The 19597-nt window shown below is 40.4% G+C and overlaps 1 protein-coding gene and 1 pseudogene across 1 annotated transcript in view; one reads left to right on the top strand and one right to left on the bottom strand.

Annotated features, from left to right (window-relative positions):
- Window positions 1–3500: 3500 nt before the first annotated feature.
- Window positions 3501–4112, bottom strand: LOC131999268 (translocon-associated protein subunit gamma-like; annotated as a pseudogene).
- A 10099-nt stretch (window positions 4113–14211) lies between these two features.
- TUBGCP5 (tubulin gamma complex component 5) overlaps window positions 14212–19597 on the top strand; it is a 109726-nt gene continuing 104340 nt past the window's right edge. Inside the window, exons 1-3 of the mRNA XM_059372063.1 lie at window positions 14212–14699; window positions 17052–17105; window positions 17210–17318. Of these exons, the coding sequence (XP_059228046.1) occupies window positions 14554–14699; window positions 17052–17105; window positions 17210–17318 (309 nt within the window). The 5' untranslated portion in view covers window positions 14212–14553. The remainder of the gene's footprint in view (window positions 14700–17051; window positions 17106–17209; window positions 17319–19597) is intronic.

Genomic DNA, 19597 nt, shown 5'->3' with positions numbered 1-19597 from the left:
GTTACTGGGTCTTATTACCATTCTGACCACAGCCAAACTTCCAGCCAAAAGTCAGACTTTCTCCTCCTTGTAGAATAGCCACAGGTTAGAGGATTGCAGCCCGAGCAATTGACATGAATGTGTTCCGATAAGACTGTACTCCTTGATGAGCCCCTGAAATAAGAGTAAAGGAAGAGGAGAGAAAGTACTCACCAATTTTGCACCAAAGCTCAGAGTCCAGATGTAAAGACTCAAAGCCCCACATTTGGCCACCAAATATATAGAATATAGGTGATGTTCAGTGGGGTGGAGTAGAGAGCCAAAGACCAAGAAAGAATTCTTGAGACATCTTTGATGCAAAAATAGTGGTTTACTAAAGCATAGGACAAGACCCGTGGGCAGACTTGCTGCCCCAGTTGTGAAGGGTGTACGATGGGGTTAGGGGAGGTAAGAAAAAAGCTTTCAATAGAACTTTCATATGCTAAAAAGAACCAATGACAAAGAGGCCTTGGCACTGTCAGGGTTTTTCCCTTTAACAAGGTATTAACGTTAAGATAGTTGGGAGATTCCTAAAGAATGTCACAATATGTCCACCCAGGAGTGGGGGTGGGGGAAGGTTGCAGGATGTCAGCTTTTGTTTTGTCCTCAGCCAGCCTTCTGTTCCCTCATAAAAACCATGAAACAGTGTCATACAGCAGGTCTCATTCACACACCACAATACAAAACACTGTCTTATATACATAATAAACAAAGTATCTCACATGCACACACTCACACAACAGAACAGTGTCTCACACACATATCCCACTATACACAGCACCTCACAGTGTTGTGTAATGGCTATAATTACAGACCCATTGTCTGGATGTACATTTGGACAACAGGTATAGTACAGTTGATCCTTGAACAATATGAGCTTGAATCGTCTGAGTCCACTTATATGCAGATTTTTTTAAATAAATACATTACAGAACTGTAAATGTATCCTCCCTTGGGATTTTTTTTTTCTTGGCTGGACCCCGGGCTTTAGAGGTTTATATTTTGTTCACAATGGATGGAAATCCATGGACTGAAGGGTCAAATTTATGAAAGTCCTAGTGAAAAGATGTTGACAAGCACTAAAACCACCATGGTTCCTCGGAGAGTTCTTAGAATTCTAGAAATAAGATCATAAACATTACTTAGGTCTTTTACATATCAATATTCAGTAAAGAGGTTCTCTACTAAACATTCCTCTAGTAGTATGAGACCTAGTCAAGGAAAACAATGATTTCCATCTTTTAACAGTTCAATCCAACATGATAGGGCTGAATTGACCTCCCTGGCCACCCAAGGCCAAAGCTTTACAGCAGAAAAGTATGTGCTTCAATACCAAAACACGAGTCTCATGTGGTTGGTCACTATTTTTAGGTTATTACCTTGGCTGTCTTTCTTCTTTAAAAAGGCTCTTCCATAAGTCTCTCTTATCCAAGTTGGAGACACCTTATTTTTGAGTTATTTCAAATCACAAATTCAAAGACTTATAAACACGAGGCTTCAAGGGAAAGGATTCATTCTGATAATTATGGTTCAGAAAAAGTTGTAATATTATGGCTAGAACACACAGAACTGGTTATTAACCTCTTGCTACTATTACAAGAAATAATAGTTTAGTCCAGCTTACTGTAGATAGATCAAGACAAGCTTTTGCCTTTTAATAAATGTCCTGGTATTTTGACTTCCCTTTCAACTCATTTAATTTCAACAATCTGTCAAAAAAGAGCCAATAAATATTGAGTTATATTGTGTTGGGTTTTTTAAACTCTCAAACTGCAGACTATAAAAACATCTTGTGACAAATGTAATGATCCAAAGGGACACATGCACGCCAATGTTTATGGCAACAATGTCCACAATAGCCAAACTAAGAAAAGAGCTGATGTCTGTCAACAGATGAATGGATAAAGAAGATGTGGTGTCACATTGAGATACCACCTTACACCAGTTAGAATGGCCAAAATTAACAAGACAGGAAACAACGTGTGTTGGAGAGGATGTGGAGAATGGGGAACCCTCTTACACTGTTGGTGGAAATGCAAGCTGGTACAGCCACTTTTGGAAAGTGGCTGGAAAGCCACTTTGGAAAACAGTGTGGAGATTCCTTAAGAAATTAAAAATAGAGGGACGCCTGGGTGGCTCAGTTGGTTAAGCAGCTGCCTTCGGCTCAGGTCATGATCCCAGCATTCTGGGATTGAGTCCCACATCGGGCTCCTTGCTCAGCGGGGAGCCTGCTTCTCCCTCTGCCTCTGCCTGCCATTCTGTCTGCCTGTGCTTGCTCTCTCCCCCTCTCTCTCTCTGATAAATAAATAAAATCTTTAAAAAAAAAGAAATTAAAAATAGAGCTTCCCTATGACCCTGCAATTGCACCACTGGGTATTTACCCCAAAGATACAGATGTAGTGAAAAGAAAGATCATCTTTACCCCAATGTTCATAGCAGCAATGGCCACAGTTGCCAAACTGTGGAAAGAACCAAGATGCCCTTCAACAGACAAATGGATTAAGAAGACATGGTCCATATATACAGTGGGGTATTATGCCTCTATCAGAAAGGACGAATACCCAATTTTTGTATCAACATGGACAGGACTGGAGGAGATTGTGCTAAGTGAAATAAGTCAGGCAGAAAGAGTCAATTATCATATGGTTTCATTTATTTGTGGAGTATAAGGAATAACATGGAGGACATGGGGAGATGGAGAGGAGAAGGGAGTTGGAGAAAATTGGAGGGGGAGACTAACCATGAGAGACTATGGACTCTGAGAAAAAAACTGAGGGTTTTGGAGGGGAGAGGGGTGGGAGGTTGGGTGAGTCTGGTGGTGGGTATTATGGAGGTCATGTATTGCATGGAGTACTGGGTGTGGTGCATAAACAATAAATCTTGTAACACTGAAAAAAAATTTAAATAAATAAATAAAAATAAATTTTTATTTATTTATTTAAATAAATAAATTTTTTTTAAAAAGATGTGATCTCTGTGTGTGTGTGTGTGTGTGTGTGTACACACATATATACACAATGGAATATTATTCAGCCATCAAAAAAGATGAATATTTATCATTTACATCGAATTGAATGGAACTTGAGGGTATAATGCTGAGCAAAGTAAGTCACTCAGACAGACAATTATCGTGTTTTCACTCATATGTGGAATATAAGAAATAGCACCGTGGATCAGAGAATAAGGGAGGGAAAACTGAATGAAAGTCATCAAAGAGGGAGACAGACCATGAGAGACCCTTTTAACTATAGGAAACAAACTTAGGATTGCTGTAGGGGAGGTGGGTTTGGGTAATGGACATTAAGGAGGGCACATGATGTGATGAGCACTGGGTGTTATGTATTATTGAACACTACATCTATATAGCACTGGGTGCTATATATTTTTGAACACTACATTTGAAACTAATGATGTTGGATATGTTGGATAATTGATTTAAATTTGAAAAATAATTAAGAAAATAAAAACATCTTCTGTGTCTCTCACCCTGACCACCCTGCTATTTTTCCATATACCACGGGCCACAAATAATTACAAATCCAGGGGGGCAAAGCTGACATGTTCAATTTGGAGCCAGTAGGCAGGAGGGCAATGAGGACTGATGACAGAGTTATGGACAAAATATAGGTTGAAGTTCGTCACTATAAAGAAAGAAGAAACAATGACAAAGGCCAGAAATAGGAGGTTGTTATAGAAGATGGAAAATGTTGTAGCTTCATAACTGGTAATTTTGTTCTTCTTCCACAAGATTCTTTCTTCTTGTTTCTTTTGAGACATCTTTCTTTAATCATCTTCAGGAAGTTTTTGAGTCACTTCTTTGGAAACAGCATCCTTCCTCTTTAGTGCTACTTTGTGTTTGAGAATAAATTTCACATTTTTGTCTGCAAAGGCTACCAAATAAGTGCTTACTAGGATCATCACACTATAGAGAACAGCAGACTGACCAGGATCCATATGCCATGCTCACCAAGATAACTGGCCAGGGATGGTAGACATGATGAATGTATTCCCAAAAAGAACACTGAGGACATGGCCAAATCCTGCAGGAGCAGGGCCTCCTTGGATTGATGCTTGGAACCACCTTTGGAAACCATGGTGCAGTTGAGGCATGAGCCTGGAAGCTCTTGTGATTTTAGTAACATTTTCTTTTCTCCAATTTACCTTATTGTAGAATACAGTATACAATACATATAACATATGAAATATGCTTAATCAACTATTTGTGTTATTTGCTAAGGCTTCTGATCAATAGCTATTAGTAGTTGTTGGGGAATCAAAAGTTATATTGGGATTTTCAATTGCGTGGGAACCAGGAACCCTAGCCTCCAGATTGTTCAAGGGTCAACTGTATGTGCTATTGGCATAATTTTATAGTATAGTTTTGCTGGGGAATACATAGAAGTTGAATAGCATTAGAGAAAATGGAGTCCACTATATGTGCAAGGAGTCAAGTTGAATAGTACATGTTGGGTGTGCAAGGAGTGATAGCTAAATGATACAGAATGGTTCTGAATAGAGTGGCTGAATCACAAGCAAGTTTGAGGGGCATGGTTTTTAGTTGGGAAATTGTTGATGAACAGTAATTGGAAGTACAGTCTACCTGGGTATAAGTTGAATAACACAGAGGTGGGCATCAAAGGGAAATTGTAGTGAGTACAATGGGTGGGCAAGGAAAAGAGTGTTAAATGGCACCAACAAGGGTGTGCATGAAATGTATGTTGGATAGTGCAGATGAATGAACAAGAGGTGACTACTGAATCACACACGGTAGGAATGCAAGACTGATATCTGAATGAATCTTGCAGGTGTGCAAGATGCAGACATCGGGGGGTGCCTGGGTGGTTCTGTCCTTAAGTGTCAGCCTTCAGCTCAAGTCATGATCCCAGGGTCCTAAGATCAAGTCCCACATCGGGCTCTCTGCTCTCTCTCCCACTCCCCCTGCTTGTGTTCCCTCTCTCGCTATGTCTTTCTCTGTCAAATAAATAAAATCTTTAAAAAATGCAGACATCGGTCATTGCCAATTGGTATTCAGACAGTGATTTTGAGTCAACATAGCACAGGTACTGAAAGTGAAAGTTGAGTCCAAGAAGCGGAAGTGGATCTTCAAACAGCTAAAAGACAGTATGCAATGGCTGGAAATGTGATGGCTTATAATGGGCATAAGGCCTATAAACTGAATAACACAATTCATGAGCAAATTATTAGGTGCCTGGAACATCTATATGTGCAAGGAGTCAGGTTAGGATGATGTAGAATGGGTGAGCAAAGAATTATTTCTCTGTAAATTATAATTGAAAGGTACAGTGTGTATGAAAAGTATGGAAATGGAGAAAACAGCATGTGTATGAAAAGTATGGAAATGGAGAAAACAGCCTGGCTGTGCAACAAGTGCAAGGTGAATTCTACAGAGGGGCTCCAGCAGGTGGGTCTTGGGGTGGAGGGTTTGGGAAGTCATCCTAGGGATATAGCCTTGTCCTGCAAAAAGCCATGCTAGAGTTTGGTCAAGTCTCTTAGTTCAGGGGTTTAGAGGGAATTGTTATGTGCTGAGAGTTCTGCAGTCTTCACCCCCCAGGGCCTCCCAAAATACTCTGTTTCTACCAACACAGAGGTGAGTGGGCCCCATGCAGGTGTGTGATTGGGCTTGGAAATTCCATGACAAATTCCATGCTAACCCCTCTCTATCCAGATCATTCCAACGCTCTAGGAAATGTTTTTTGAGGTACGGCCAACACTCGAAGTGGGAAGCTGGTACCCAGACACCCCTTCCAGGCCTCCCTGCCTGGTCCAGAAATGGACCTGGAAACATTTTCTAGATGGGCATGTGATGACAGGAGTCCATGCAGGACTATGGCCAGACCACTGACCACTCCACAGATGTCTCTGGCTGGACACTCCAGAGATCTGAAAAATATTTATTTTTTAAATTTTTATTTATTTTAAGATTTCTTTTCAGTATTCCAGAATTCATTGTTTATGCACCACACCCAGTGTTCCATGCCCTCCATAATACCCACCACCAGGCTCACCCAACTTCCCACACCCCCCAACCCTCCAAAACCTTCAGATTGTTTTTCAGGGTCCACAGTCTCTCATGGTTCGTCTCCCCCTCCAATTTCCCCCAACTCCCTTCTCTCCACCTCCCCATGTCCTCCGTGTTATTTCTTATGCACCATAAATAAGGGAAACCATATGATAATTGATTCTCTCTGCTTGACTTATTTCACTCAGAATAATCTCTTCCAGTCCCATCCATGTTGATACAAAAGTTGGGTATTCATCCTTTTTGATGGAGGCATAATACTCCACTGGATATATGGACCTCATCTTCCTTATCCATTCATCCATTGAAGGGCATCTTGGTTCTTTCCATAGTTCCACAGCTATGAACATTGGCCTTTCTTTTCACTATATCTGTATCTTTGGGGTAAATACCCAGTAGTGCAATTTCAGGGTCATAGAGAAGCTCTATTTTTAATTTCTTAAGGAATCTCCACACTGTTTTACAAAGTGGCCGTACCAACTTGCATTCCCACCAACAGTGGAAGAGGGTTCCCCTTTCTCCACATCCTCTCTGACACACATTGTTTCCTGTGTTGTTAATTCTGGCTGTTCTAACTGGTGTTAGGTGGTACCTCAATGTGGTTTTGATTTGAATCTCCCTGATGGCTAGTGATGATGAACATTTTGAAAAATATTTAGAAGGCACATCAGACCACCTAAACACACCCAGTACTATGACCAAGACCATGCTATCACTGGGCCTCCTTGTCAATCCCAGGCTGATCTCTTCTTCAAAATGTGACTTAAAAAGAAATACAAGAGCCCGATCTGGTAGCCAGGCCTCTCAGAGGACTGTGTTTGGGTTCCCGCACCATCCCATGGCATCCCTACCCAGTGCAACCTACAGGACTCAGAAATGTTTTCCACAGGCACAATGAGTACCCACACTTGACCGTGGTCAGGACACTTTCACAAGGCTCTCTATGCACCGAAGCCAGGCTCGGTCTCCAAAGAGAGCTTAAGAAATGTGTTGTGTAGTACTTCCACAAGATCTCAATAAGTCTGAAGGGCCATCTCAGAGTGTATCTGACCTGTCTGTAGTGCTCCCTTCTCTGGTGAGAGACATGAAAATATGTGGGGGGCTACATGTGGCAAGTAGTCCCACATGGAAACTGCCAGGCCTGGGATCCCCTTTTTGGTTCTCACTGGCTCCCCATCTTTCAGGTGGCACTTAGGAATGTTTTGGGAGTGCCTTATATGACTGCGTCCCATGCAGGGCCACAGCTGGGCCATAGGAACCCAATTAAATCCTCTCTGGCCAGCTTGGATCAATCTGTGTTTGCAAGGGGCACCTGGCAACCATGGCCAGGACCAAGATGCCCTGCTGTGGCCCCCATGTCAGTCACAGGCTCATGTCCACCTCGAGAGAGGACATAGATATTATTTCTGGGGGCAGAACCTAGCCTTCATATGAGGTACCCTCCCTGGACAGCTCTTCCTTGCCCAGCTAGTACCCATATCCTCCCAGAGGGATATCCAGATGCCATCCAATGACCACACAGGACCAGGGCATGATCCTTAGTGCCTTCTCAGACTTGAAGAAGTCAGAGTCTTGGTAGGCTGTCAAGTCTACCTTCTTGGTAGGTTGTTTCCATCTCAGCCACTGGAGGTGGGTTGAGAAACATTCTTGGGAGGCATCTCTTTACTTTATAGGAATAAGGTCAAGCAGCTTATTTATTTATTCTAAATTCTCTAAGCTAGGGTAACTGAGACAGAAGATAGAATTAGTGATCTGGAGGACAAACAGATAGAGAGAAAGGATCAGGAGGAAGCCTGGAACAAACAGCTTAGAAGCCACAAAAACAGAATCAGGGAAATAAATGATGCCATGAAACGTTCCAACATCAGAATTATTGGAATCCCTGAAGAGGAGGAGAAAGAAAGAAGTCTAGAAGATATAGTGGAGCAAGTTCCTCATGAAAATTTTCCAATCTTGCGAATGGACCAGCATTCAGGTACTAGAGGCCGAAAGGTCTCCACCCAAGATTATACATTCCAAAAAAAAAAAATCAAGGCACCTGATAGTCAAATTGAGAAATCATAATTGTAGGTATAATCTCTTGAAAGCTGCTAGGACAAAGAGGATCCTTACCTACAGAGGAAAGCCCATCAGAATAACGTCAGACCTGTCCACAGAGACCTGGCAAGCCAGAAAGGGCTGGCAAGATATATTCAGGGCATTAAATGAGAAGAAGATGCAGCCAAGAATACTTTATCCAGCAAGACTGACATCCAAATGGATGGAGAGATAAAGAGTTTCCGAGACCAGCAAGGCTTAAAAGACTACACAACAACCAAGCCGACACTGCAGGAATTATTAAGGAGGGTTCTATAAAAGAGGAAAAATCCTAAGAATAGCATTGAACAGAAACAAAGAGACAACCTACAGAAAGAAAGACTTCAAAGGTAACACGATGTCAATAAAAACGTATCTATCAGTTATCACTCTCAATGTGAATGGCCTAAATGCGCCCATAAAATGGCACAGGGTTGCAGACTGGATAAAACGACAGGACCCATCCATATGTTGTCTACAAGAGACCAATTTTGAACCTAAAGATACACCCAGACTGAAAATGAAGGGATGGAGAAGCATCTTTCAAGCCAATGGGCCTCAAAAGACAGCTGGGGTAGTGATTCTCATATCAGATAAGTTAGATTTTAAACTAAAGACTATAGTCAGAGATACAGAAGGACACTACATCATTCTGAAGAGGACTATCCACCAAGATGATCTAACAATTGTAAATATCTATGTCCCCAATATGGGAGCAGCCAATTACATAAGAAAACTGTTAATCAAGATAAAGAGTCATATTGATATGAATACACTAATAGTAGGAGATCTTAACACAGCTCTCAGAAATAGATCATTGAAGCAGAAAATCAATAAAGAAACAAGAGCACTGAATGGCACATTGGACCAGGTGGACCACATAAATATATACAGAACATTCCACTCTAAAACAACAGAATACTCATACATACATAGCCATCCAAGCCTCTCTCAAAAAAAGTGAAAAATCCAGAACACATCGGCTGTCTCTACACCTTAAAGAACTAGAGGTTAAACAACAAATCAAACCAACTCCACACATAAGAAGAGAAATAATCAAGATTAGAGCTGAGATCAATGAGGTAGAAACCACAGATACAGTAGAACATATCAATGAAACTAGAAGCTGGTTTTTTGAAAGAATCAATAAGATCGATAAACCATTGGCCACACTAATCCAAAAGAAAAGAGAGAGAAATCCCAAATTCATAAAATTATGAATGAAAAGAGAGGATTACAATGAACACGAAGGAAGTGGACACAATCATCAGAAGTTATTATCAATAGTTATATGCCAATAAGCTAAGTAACCTAGATGAAATGGATGCATTCCTGGAAAACTACAAACTCCCCAAATGGAACCAGGAAGAAATTGGCAACCTGAATAGAACGATATCTAATAACGAGATTGAAGCAGTAATCAAAAACCTCCCCCAAAACAAGAGCCCAGGACCTGACGGATTCCCTGGGGAATTCTACCAAACTTTCAAAGAAGAAATTACACCTATTCTCCTGAAGCTGTTTCAAAAAATTAAAGCAGAAGGAAAACTTCCAGACTCTTTCTATGAATCCAGCATTACCCGATCCCCAAACCAGGCAAAGACCCTACCAAAAAGGAGAATTTCAGGCCAATATCACTGATGAATATGGATGCTAAGATTCTCAACAAGATCCTAGCAAACAGGATCCAGCAGCACATTAAAAAGATGATCCACCATGACCAGGTGGGATTCATCCCTGGGCTACAAGGGTGATTCAACATTTGCAAATCAATCAATCTGATAGAACAAATCAATAAGAAAAGAGACAAAAACCACATGGTTCTCTCAATTGATGCAGAAAAAGCATTTGACAAAATCCAGCATCTGTTTCTGATTAAAACGCTTCAAAGTATAGGGATAGAGGGAACATTCCTGAACTTCATCAAATCTATTGATGAAAGACCCACAGAAAATATCATCCTCAATGGGAAAAAGCTTGTAGCCTTCCCATTGAGATCAGGAACAAGATAAGGATGCCCATTCTCACCACTCTTGTTCAACATAGTATTAGAAGTCCTAGCAACAGCAATCAGACAACAAAGAGAAATAAAAGGTATCCAAATTGGCAATGAAGAAGTCAAACTCTTTCTCTTGACAGATGACATGATTCTTAATATGGAAAACCCAAAAGACTCCACCCCCAAACTACTAGAACTCCTACAGCAATTCAGCAACGTGGCAGGATACAAAGTCAATGTACAGAAATCAGTGGCTTTCCTATACACTAACAATGAAAATACAGAAAGGGAAATTAGAGAATTGATTCCATTTACTATAGCACCAAGAACCATAAGATACCTGGGAATAAACTTAACCAAAGAGGTAAAGGATCTGTACTCGAGGAACTACAGAACACTCATGAAAGAAATTGAAGAAGACACAAAAAGATGGAAGATCATTCCATGCTCTTGGATTGGAAGAATAAGCATTGTTAAAATGTCTATACTGCCTAGAGCAATCTATACTTTTAATGCAATTCCGATAAAAATTCCACTGGCATTCTTCAAAGAGCTGGAGCAAATAATCCAAAAATTTGTATGGAATCAGAAGAGACCCCAAATCTCTAAGGAAATGTTGAAAAACAAAAATAAAATGGGGGGCATCACGTTACCTGATTTCAAGCTTTACTACAAAGCTGTGATCACCAAGACATCATGGTACTGGTATAAAAACAGACACATAGACCAGGGGAACAGAGCAGAGAGCCCAGATATGGAACCTCAACTCTATGGTCAAATAATCTTTGACAAAACAGGAAAAAATATACAGTGGAAAAAAGACAGTCTCTTCAATAAATGGTGCTGGGAAAACTGGGCAGCTATATGTAGAAGAATGAAACTTGACCATTCTCTTACACCGTACACAAAGAAAAACTCAAAATGGTTAAAAAACCTCAACGTGAGACAGGAATCCATCATAATCCTAGAGGAGAACATAGGCAGTAATCTCTTCGATATCAGCCACAGCAACTTCTTTCAAGATATGTCTCCAAAGGCAAAGGAAACAAAAGCGAAAGTAAACTTTTGGGACTTCATCAAAATCAAAAGCTTCTGCACAGCCAAGGAAACAGTCAAGAAAACAAAGAGGCAACCCACGGAATGGGAGAAGATATTTGCAAATGACAGTACAGACAAAAGGTTGATATCCAGGATCTATAATGAACTCCTCAAACTCAACACACACAAAACAGACAATCATATCAAAAAATGGGCAGAAGATATGGACAGACACTTCTCCAATAAAGACATACAAATGGTTATCAGACACATGAAAAAATGTTCATCATCACTAGCCCTCAGGGAGATTCAAATTTAAACCACATTGTGATATCACCTTACACCAGTTAGAATGGCCAAGATTAGCAAGACAGGAAACAACATGTATTGGAGGGGATGTGGAGAAAGGGGAACCCTCTTCCACTGTTGGTGGGAATGCAAGTTGGTGCAGCCTCTTTAGAGAACAGTGCAGAGAATCCTCAAGTAATTAAAAATAGAGCTTCCCTATGACCCTGCAATTGCACTACTGGGTATTTACCCCAAAGATACAGATGTCGTGAAAAGAAGGGCCATTGTACCCCAATGTGTATAGCAGCAATGGCCACAGTCGCCAAACTGTGGGAAGAACCAGGATGCCCTTCAACAGATGAATGGATAAGGAAGATGTGGTCCATATACACTATGGAGTATTATGCCACCATCAGAAAGAATGAATACCCAACTTTTGTAGCAACATGGATGGGACTGGAAGAGATGATGCGGAGTGAAATAAGTCAAGCAGAGAGAGTCAATTATCATATGGTTTCACTTATTTGTGGAGCATAACAAATAACATGGAGGACATAGGGAGTTAGAGAGGAGAAGGGAGTTGGGGGAAATTGGAAAGGGAGATGAACCATGAGAAACTATGGACTCTGAAAAACAATCTGAGGGCTTTGAAGGGCAGGGGGTGTGAGGTCGGGGTACCAGGTGGTGGGTATTAAGGAGGGTTGGATTGCATGTAGCACTGCGTGTGGTACAAATATAATGAATACTGTTATGCTGAAAATAAATAAATAAATTTAAAAAAAGGTTTCTAATTCCCCCTCCAAAGACCAGGCCCAACTCACTTAGTACAGTTCAGGCCTGGGGAGTGCACTCTGTCAGCCACAATTCCCATATAAGTCCAGGTCATTGACTCTGTATCCCTAAACTTTTCCAATTTCCCTTCCAGAGGGAGGCACTGCCTCAGGCTGGTCATGGATGAAGAGAAGGGGATTATATCTCCCCCAAATTTTGTAAGTCCCCTTCAGAAGCCAATACAGACTTGGGTGGGCACGCAGTTCTGTGATAGGTATCCCCTGACTGGCATAGTCTCAAATGCAGCATATTTGACAGAAACACCCTTTAAATATTTCTAAGAGCCTTTAAGCAAGCGTGTGGTGGGAAGTGTTGGGACAATATGGACAAGTAGGGCGAGTATGGCTCTTTTGGCTAGGCTGTAGTCATGCAAGCAGCCCAGACTTTGAGTGACTTCCAGAAAATTTATCTAAGTGCCATTCCAGAGGACAGCACTGATCCAGGTCAGTAAGGAAAACGTGGCAGTGTGCTTGACTTGTTTGCTGTCCTATCTTCATCTGTACTTCCCAAAATTTCCTTGTCCACTATAGAAGGGATGACCAGCAAGGGCCAGCCTAGAGGTCTACAGAAGGTATCGAGAGTCCTGTGGTATTTTGAATGGGGCTTAGTCATCCAGGGCACCTCTAAAAATTTTTCCAACTCCCTCTTCAGAAAGAAGATACTGACTCAGGCCAACCAGAGAAGTTCAGGAGAGGGGCTCAGTCTTTAAGAGGTCCAAATTACTGGGAGTAACCTGTGGAAAGTTTTCTAAGACTCCCTCCAAAAGCCAGGACCAACTATCTGGACAAGGAAATGGAGACACATGCAAGTGTATGTACATACTTTGATTTTTAGAAATGTATGGTAAGCGATTATAGATTTGAGGAGTTAAGAAAAATGCAAACTTCTTACACAGATGTGAGAGTTATAAACATAGAGATGATAGGTGAAACTGGAGTAGAAAAGAATCCCCAGGAAAAGAGTAAAAATCCCCTTCCACAGAACCATTTCTAACACTAAGATTCTCTCCTTGTGAGATTTGTGCAATCGCCTGCAGTCCACGTTTTAGGTAGTTGCTATGGTGTCTTGAACGGTACCCCCAAAATTTATATATTGAAATCTTTATGACCAATGTATTAGCAGATTGGGCATTTGGGAGGTGATGAAGTCATAAGGATGGAGCCCTCATGAATGGCACTAGTGCCCTTATAAAAGAGGCCCCAGTTAGCTCTCTTGCCCCTTTTACCACATTGAGGATACATCTAGAAGTCTGCTCCAGGAAGAAGGCCCTCACCAACTCCATGCTGACACATTCATCTTGAATTCCAGCCTCCAAAGCTGTGAGAATTATGAGCCACCCAGTTTGTGGTATTTTGTTTCAAGAGCCCCAAAGAATTGACAGTGGTGTATCAGCTATCCATTACTACAGTAATGCAATATGATAAACCACATGAAAACCCAACAGATCACTAAAAGAAAAAACAGAGGTGTATGTAACAGGTTTCTGGAATGGTTATATACAATATTTAACAAAAAGTCAGTTCAAAGGTTTTAATTATGAACAACAAAGACAATACTCCATCTTTGATCAAGAGAGATTATAAAATCGCCTTTGGCTGGCTCCCAATCGTAGTGGAGCAGCGCTCACTGTCTGCCTCTGCCAGACAATCCTTTTTGCTGACATATGCTGTAGTGTGGACCAGGTCGTGTGACATGAGTAGACAGAGTGAAACTGAGAGATCATTAGAGATCACCACTAGAAGGAGAAACTAAAGCTGGGATAAGAATGGTCACGGGATCTGAAAGGCAGATGATCACGGGATCTGTAATAACTAACTGGTCACGGGATCTGTAATAACTGGTCACGGGATCTGAAAGGCAGATGCTAATAGGTGCACTGAATGAAAACTAACTGGCTTCTCTCGACATATCGCAAGTTAAACCACAACCAAGGTTTGCCAGAGATGATCAATTATTTTATTATTGTTATTATTATTATTAACCTAACGGCTAATTCTTTAAGCACGCTATTATTATTATCATCATCATTATTATTATTAATCTAACGGCTCTTTCAACACGCTCCTAAAGATACCGGGATGAAGCTGGAAAACGCCAACGGGAACCGCCAGCAAGGACCAGCGTGCACACTCAACGCCTCAGGAGCGCGAACTCTCGCGACAGCTTCCGGAGCCTCTCGGAGTCGCAAAGCACCGGGAGCGTGAACTCTCGCGAGAACGGGCACAACACTGCCGAGGTGCTTTGCCGTGGGAGTTCCGGCAATATGTCGCGGTCGACAGCGTCTTGGGGCCAACTGGACCCGCAGCAGGAGCGCGACGTTCGCGAGCTCATTCGCCATGTGGCGGGCCTTCAGGAAGAGGCGGACCCTAACTTCCAGCTCGCCCTGCACTTTGCTTGGTCCAACTTCAGGTGCGGGCGCGGCTCCCGGGCCGAGGCGAGGGACAGGAAGGGATCAAGCAGTATCCTGGGCGCGCGGCCGGGTTTCCCCACCCCCAGCAAAGCTTTCGCGGGCCCTGCTGCTCCCGTAGCAGCCTGGTGCCCTAATGCCCCCTGGATCTCTTTCGGTGTGACACAAGCATACTGAAAGAGGAGGTTGTGGGTTGTCGAGGTCCTTATCCTTAGAAGCGCGCTTCTGGAGAACGGGTATGTGTTTGTCTGTTCCTTGCTCCACCGACGCGCTTAGCACGATACACTGCAGATCATTTTTTGAATGGATTGGTAAGTGAAATTTTAGAGCAGAATAATGGTTACACTCTACTTAACACTGTATTCTTACTGATACCCTATCTCTTCTTGGGCCACTCCAGATTTCTCTTATCTTCGTCTTTTTTTCTTTTTCAGAAACACACAGCCTAATACACTGGATAACTTATATGTTGTTTACTGTTGGTCTCCTTCACCGCTACCTCTAGCTAGAATCTAAGTTCCTCGAGGTTAGGGATCTTGGTCTGTTTTGTTCATTTCTTATCCCAACACGTAGAGTAGTTCCTGGCACATAGTCCTAAGCCACCCAATAATACAACTTCTAATAGAGTTTCTCGTGTAATTTTTCAAGATTTATCTGGTTTAGATATTTAGGTGAAGTTAGAGCTCTTATTTTTATTTATGGAAGTTGTCTACTGTCATCATTACCTTTAATGGAAGTATGTCTAAAAGAATGTTCAGTGTTAATATTCTGCCTGTTTAATTTCAGTAGAAATCTTTTCTTTTTTTAAATAAAGATTTCATTTATTTATTTGTCAGAGAGAGCACAAGTAGGGGGAGCAGCAGGCAGAGGGGGAAGCAGGCTCCCCCCAGCATGGAGCACAATGGGGAGGAATTTCATCCCAGAACACTGAGATCATGGCCTGAGCTGAAGGCAGGTGCTCAACTGAGTGAGCCATCTAGGCGTCACTTACAGTAGAAATCTTGAATAATAAACAGTTTTTCAGTATCTGTAATCTTGAATATCAGCCTTAACAGTCATACATACAGCACCTACTTGGTTTATAATGAGAACAATTAGTCTAAAAGCTCACCAAGTTTCTGAAATAATAAGCTCAATTCTTAAGTGTAACCTATAACTGTCTGGATAGGTCATATAAGATGGAAATTTAAGTGCTATATCCCAAATAATTTCTCTTTTAATTAATTTCTCAATGGCATTAAGTAGATGGACATGATTTCAGACTTGGGAGAGACATTAGAATTTACTATCTCCTTTTACACATTGAGAAACTAAAGATAAAAAAAAAGAAAATAATAGGTTGAAGTGGTGTTCTACTCAGCCATTTACTGTGAAAGAATTAAGTATACTATTTAGTATGTAAATTATTTTAAATACAGATTGTTGTCTTTGATACTAAAAAAATGGAAAAGAAGAGTTGGTTGAACTATATTACAATTTTATAATGCTTTAATCCATCAGAAAAATGAACTATTCATGTTTGGTTTTATTTTTTTAAATTGTGGCCATGTTCTAGGCCCTAGAAATTCTGATAAGTGAGATCCAGCTTCTATCCTAAAGGAAAACAGAGACAAAAGTTAATTACATACGATGTATAATAGGAGTTTTTAACCTGAGAGCCTGAAGATAGAATTCGGGTGTTATGAATTTGGATAAGAAAAAAATTAACACTAACCTCTAACTAAAAAATAGCATTTTCTTAAATTATGAATGAAAGTAACAAGCGATACTGGTTTACCTATGACTGTGTCAACTGTACAAATCACATAGTTCACATCACAAAGTTGTGGCAGATATTTCTAAATATTTTTTACTACTACTTTAATGATAGTTATGGATCTACTGCTAGATCTTGTTATTTAATGCTTTTATAAATATGTATCTTACTATATCAGCAAACTTTAAAAAATATTTCACAACTATATTTCAGTATACTTGGTTTTCTTTGTATCTCATTTTCTGATTTAAAAACATTATTCTGAGAAGGGATCCCTAAACTTCTGTGGGCTTCACTATGGCATAAAAAGATTAGGAACCCCTGCTATAGAATGTGCTGTGCTAGTCTTATATGCAGGGCATTAGGGGAAGATAAGGAAATCAGAGGACAAAGGAGGCTAAAGATGACATGTGCTTGAGCAGTCTCTAAGACCACTGAGTGGCTGTTTGCCTAGATGGTAGAGGTAATAGGAGGAGAGGGGCACTCCTGGAAGTAATATTGCTGAATATAGTATATCTGTAGGGATATGTAGGGCTCTGTGACTAGTCCACTTAGGTATATGACAAGATTCATATAAGAATTGCATTTTATCTTTTAGATTTCATCGTTTCTTGGATGTTAATAGCCACAAAGTGGAAAAGACAATAGAAGGGTAAGTTAGTTTCATATGTATATTTAGGAATATATGTATTTACTTGTAGATCTTTTTATTAATGTAAGCTTTTAACTATTGGTTTATTTTTGAATATATTTTAGAATTTATGAAAAATTCATCATTCATTCTGATCTCAGCAAAGCTGCTAGTTGGAAGAGATTAACTGAAGAATTTCTAAATGCATCACTTCTGAGCATAAAGGAAACAAGGGTATGCATAGATTGTGACATCTATGTATTGTACTGTTTCAAATCTATTATCATCACCTTTTTTCTGTTAACTATTTAAACATTCATTATGTTTTACAATTATCTACTAATTGGAGCAGAACCTTCTGGAAATTGACTTAAGCATTGTCATCAAACCCAGGGCTGAAAAAGCATGTTTTTGTTTAATTCTCTCCTTAGCTGAACCTTCTTGGAAATTGAGATCAGAGATCAGCACAAATAATAGTACCATCTGGCTGTCTTAAAACTTTTAAATGGCTTTTCAGCACTTGGTAATAATAACTACTTATGTAATGCTAACCAAATGCCATGTACTGTCCCAAGCACATTCATGTTCAGTTTTGGGTCTCTAAGATCACCCTTAGACGTGATGATTCAGTAGAAGGATTCACAGAACTTTAAAAATGCTGCTATCCTCATTGTTAGGTTTTTTTTTTTATAGTAAAAGGATATGAATTTAAAAATAATCAAAGGGACAAGATACATAGAATATAGTTCAGAAGAAACCAGGTATAAGCTTCCAGGTGTGCCTTCCCCATAGAGTTGCATGAGGATGTACTTAATTCTCCCAGTGATAACATATGACAACATGTGCAAAGTGTGCAAACCAAGGAAGTTCATCTGAGCCTCGGTGTCTAGTATCTTGGTTGGGGGTCATTCACATGGATGTACAGTGCACATGTGGCTGACCATAGCTTTTCGATCTCCAGGCCCCAGAGGTCAGGCATAAGAAAATACGTTCATGTAAGTCACATTGTTAGCCTAAGCTAACTAGTCAAATTGATACTGCATGGCCCAAAGCTTCTGGCATACAGAAACATTCTTCTCTGGAGGATATTTCAAGAGCTCAGAGGTTATCTCTCAGGAGCTAGTCAAGGGCCAGTCTTAACGACCTTTGAGATGTTCAGAGTTTGGGCAACTCAGGCATCCTGAGTAAACCCTTTACTGTACACATGTATTAACTCATCCTCACAATAAATATTTTTAAGTATTCTATAATCGTTAGGGTTTCCCTTTGTACTGTGGGAAGTGGTAAAGAAGAGAGCTTCCTTCTTCATAAGGAAGAGAGCTTTAGATAATTTTTGAAACTGTCAATTTAGGGAAATGCTATAAAAATACTTCTGGAAAAGAGAGCTGCATAGAGCTCTGAACCCATGCCTTAAAGATTAGAAGTACACCTCTGTGTATTATTCCTGCAAGGACCACTTTTAAAGAGAAGGTAAATCTTTTTTAGATCTTTTCTTGATTTATTTTATATAGCTCCTTGGGTAGACTTTAGACTTTAGGATTTACTAATTTAAACCCTATGACACCATAATATTAATTTTTAAAAAATGGCAGGTCACCTGGGTGGCTCAGTCGATTAGGCATCCAACTTTTTTTTTTTTTTTAATGTTCAGTTGACTACTGTGTAGTACATAATTAGTTTTGATGTAGTGTTCATTGATTCATTAGTTTAAGTATAACATGCAGTGCTCATCACAGCACATGCCCTCCTTAATACCCATCACCCTGTTATCCCCTCCTGCAACCCTGCTCCCCTCTGAAAACCGTGGATTGTTTCTTGGGCTCATAGTCTCTCATGATTCATCTCCCTCTCTGATTTCTCCCCTTTTGGATTTTCCTCCCTTCCTCTATGGCCCTCTGTGCTATTGCTTATGTTCCATGTAAGAATGAAACCATATGGTAATTGTCTTTCTCAGCTTGACTTAACTTCATTTAACATAATCCTCTCCAGTTCCATCCATGTTGATGCAAATGATAGATATTCATAATTTCTAATGGCTAAGTAGTATTCTATTGTTTTATGTACCACATCTTCTTTATCCATTCATCTGTTAAAGGGCATCTCGGCTCCTTCAACAGTTTGGCTATTGTGGACATTGTTGCTATGAACATTGGGGTGCAGGTGCCCCTTCTTTTCACTACATCTGTATCTTTAGGGTAAGTACCTACTAGTTCAACTAGTGGGTCATAGGGTAACTCTATTTGTAACATTTTGGGGAACCACCATACTGTTTTCCAGAGTGGATGTACCAGCTTGCACTCCCACCAGCAGTGTAAAAGGGTTCCCCTTTCTCCACATCCCTCACCAACAGTTTGTATCCTGTTTTGTTAATTTTTTCCATTCTAACTGTTGTAAGGTGGTATCTCATTGTGGTTTTGATTTGTATTTGCCTGATGGCTAGTGATGTTGAAAATCTCTTCATGTGTCTGTATAGCCATTCATATGTCTTCTTTTGGAGAAGTGTCTGTTCATGT

The sequence above is a fragment of the Mustela nigripes genome, chromosome 13 (genome assembly GCF_022355385.1).
Source record: "Mustela nigripes isolate SB6536 chromosome 13, MUSNIG.SB6536, whole genome shotgun sequence".
NCBI classification, from domain to species: domain Eukaryota; kingdom Metazoa; phylum Chordata; class Mammalia; order Carnivora; family Mustelidae; genus Mustela; species Mustela nigripes.
This window is presented reverse-complemented; position numbering and strand designations above follow the sequence as displayed.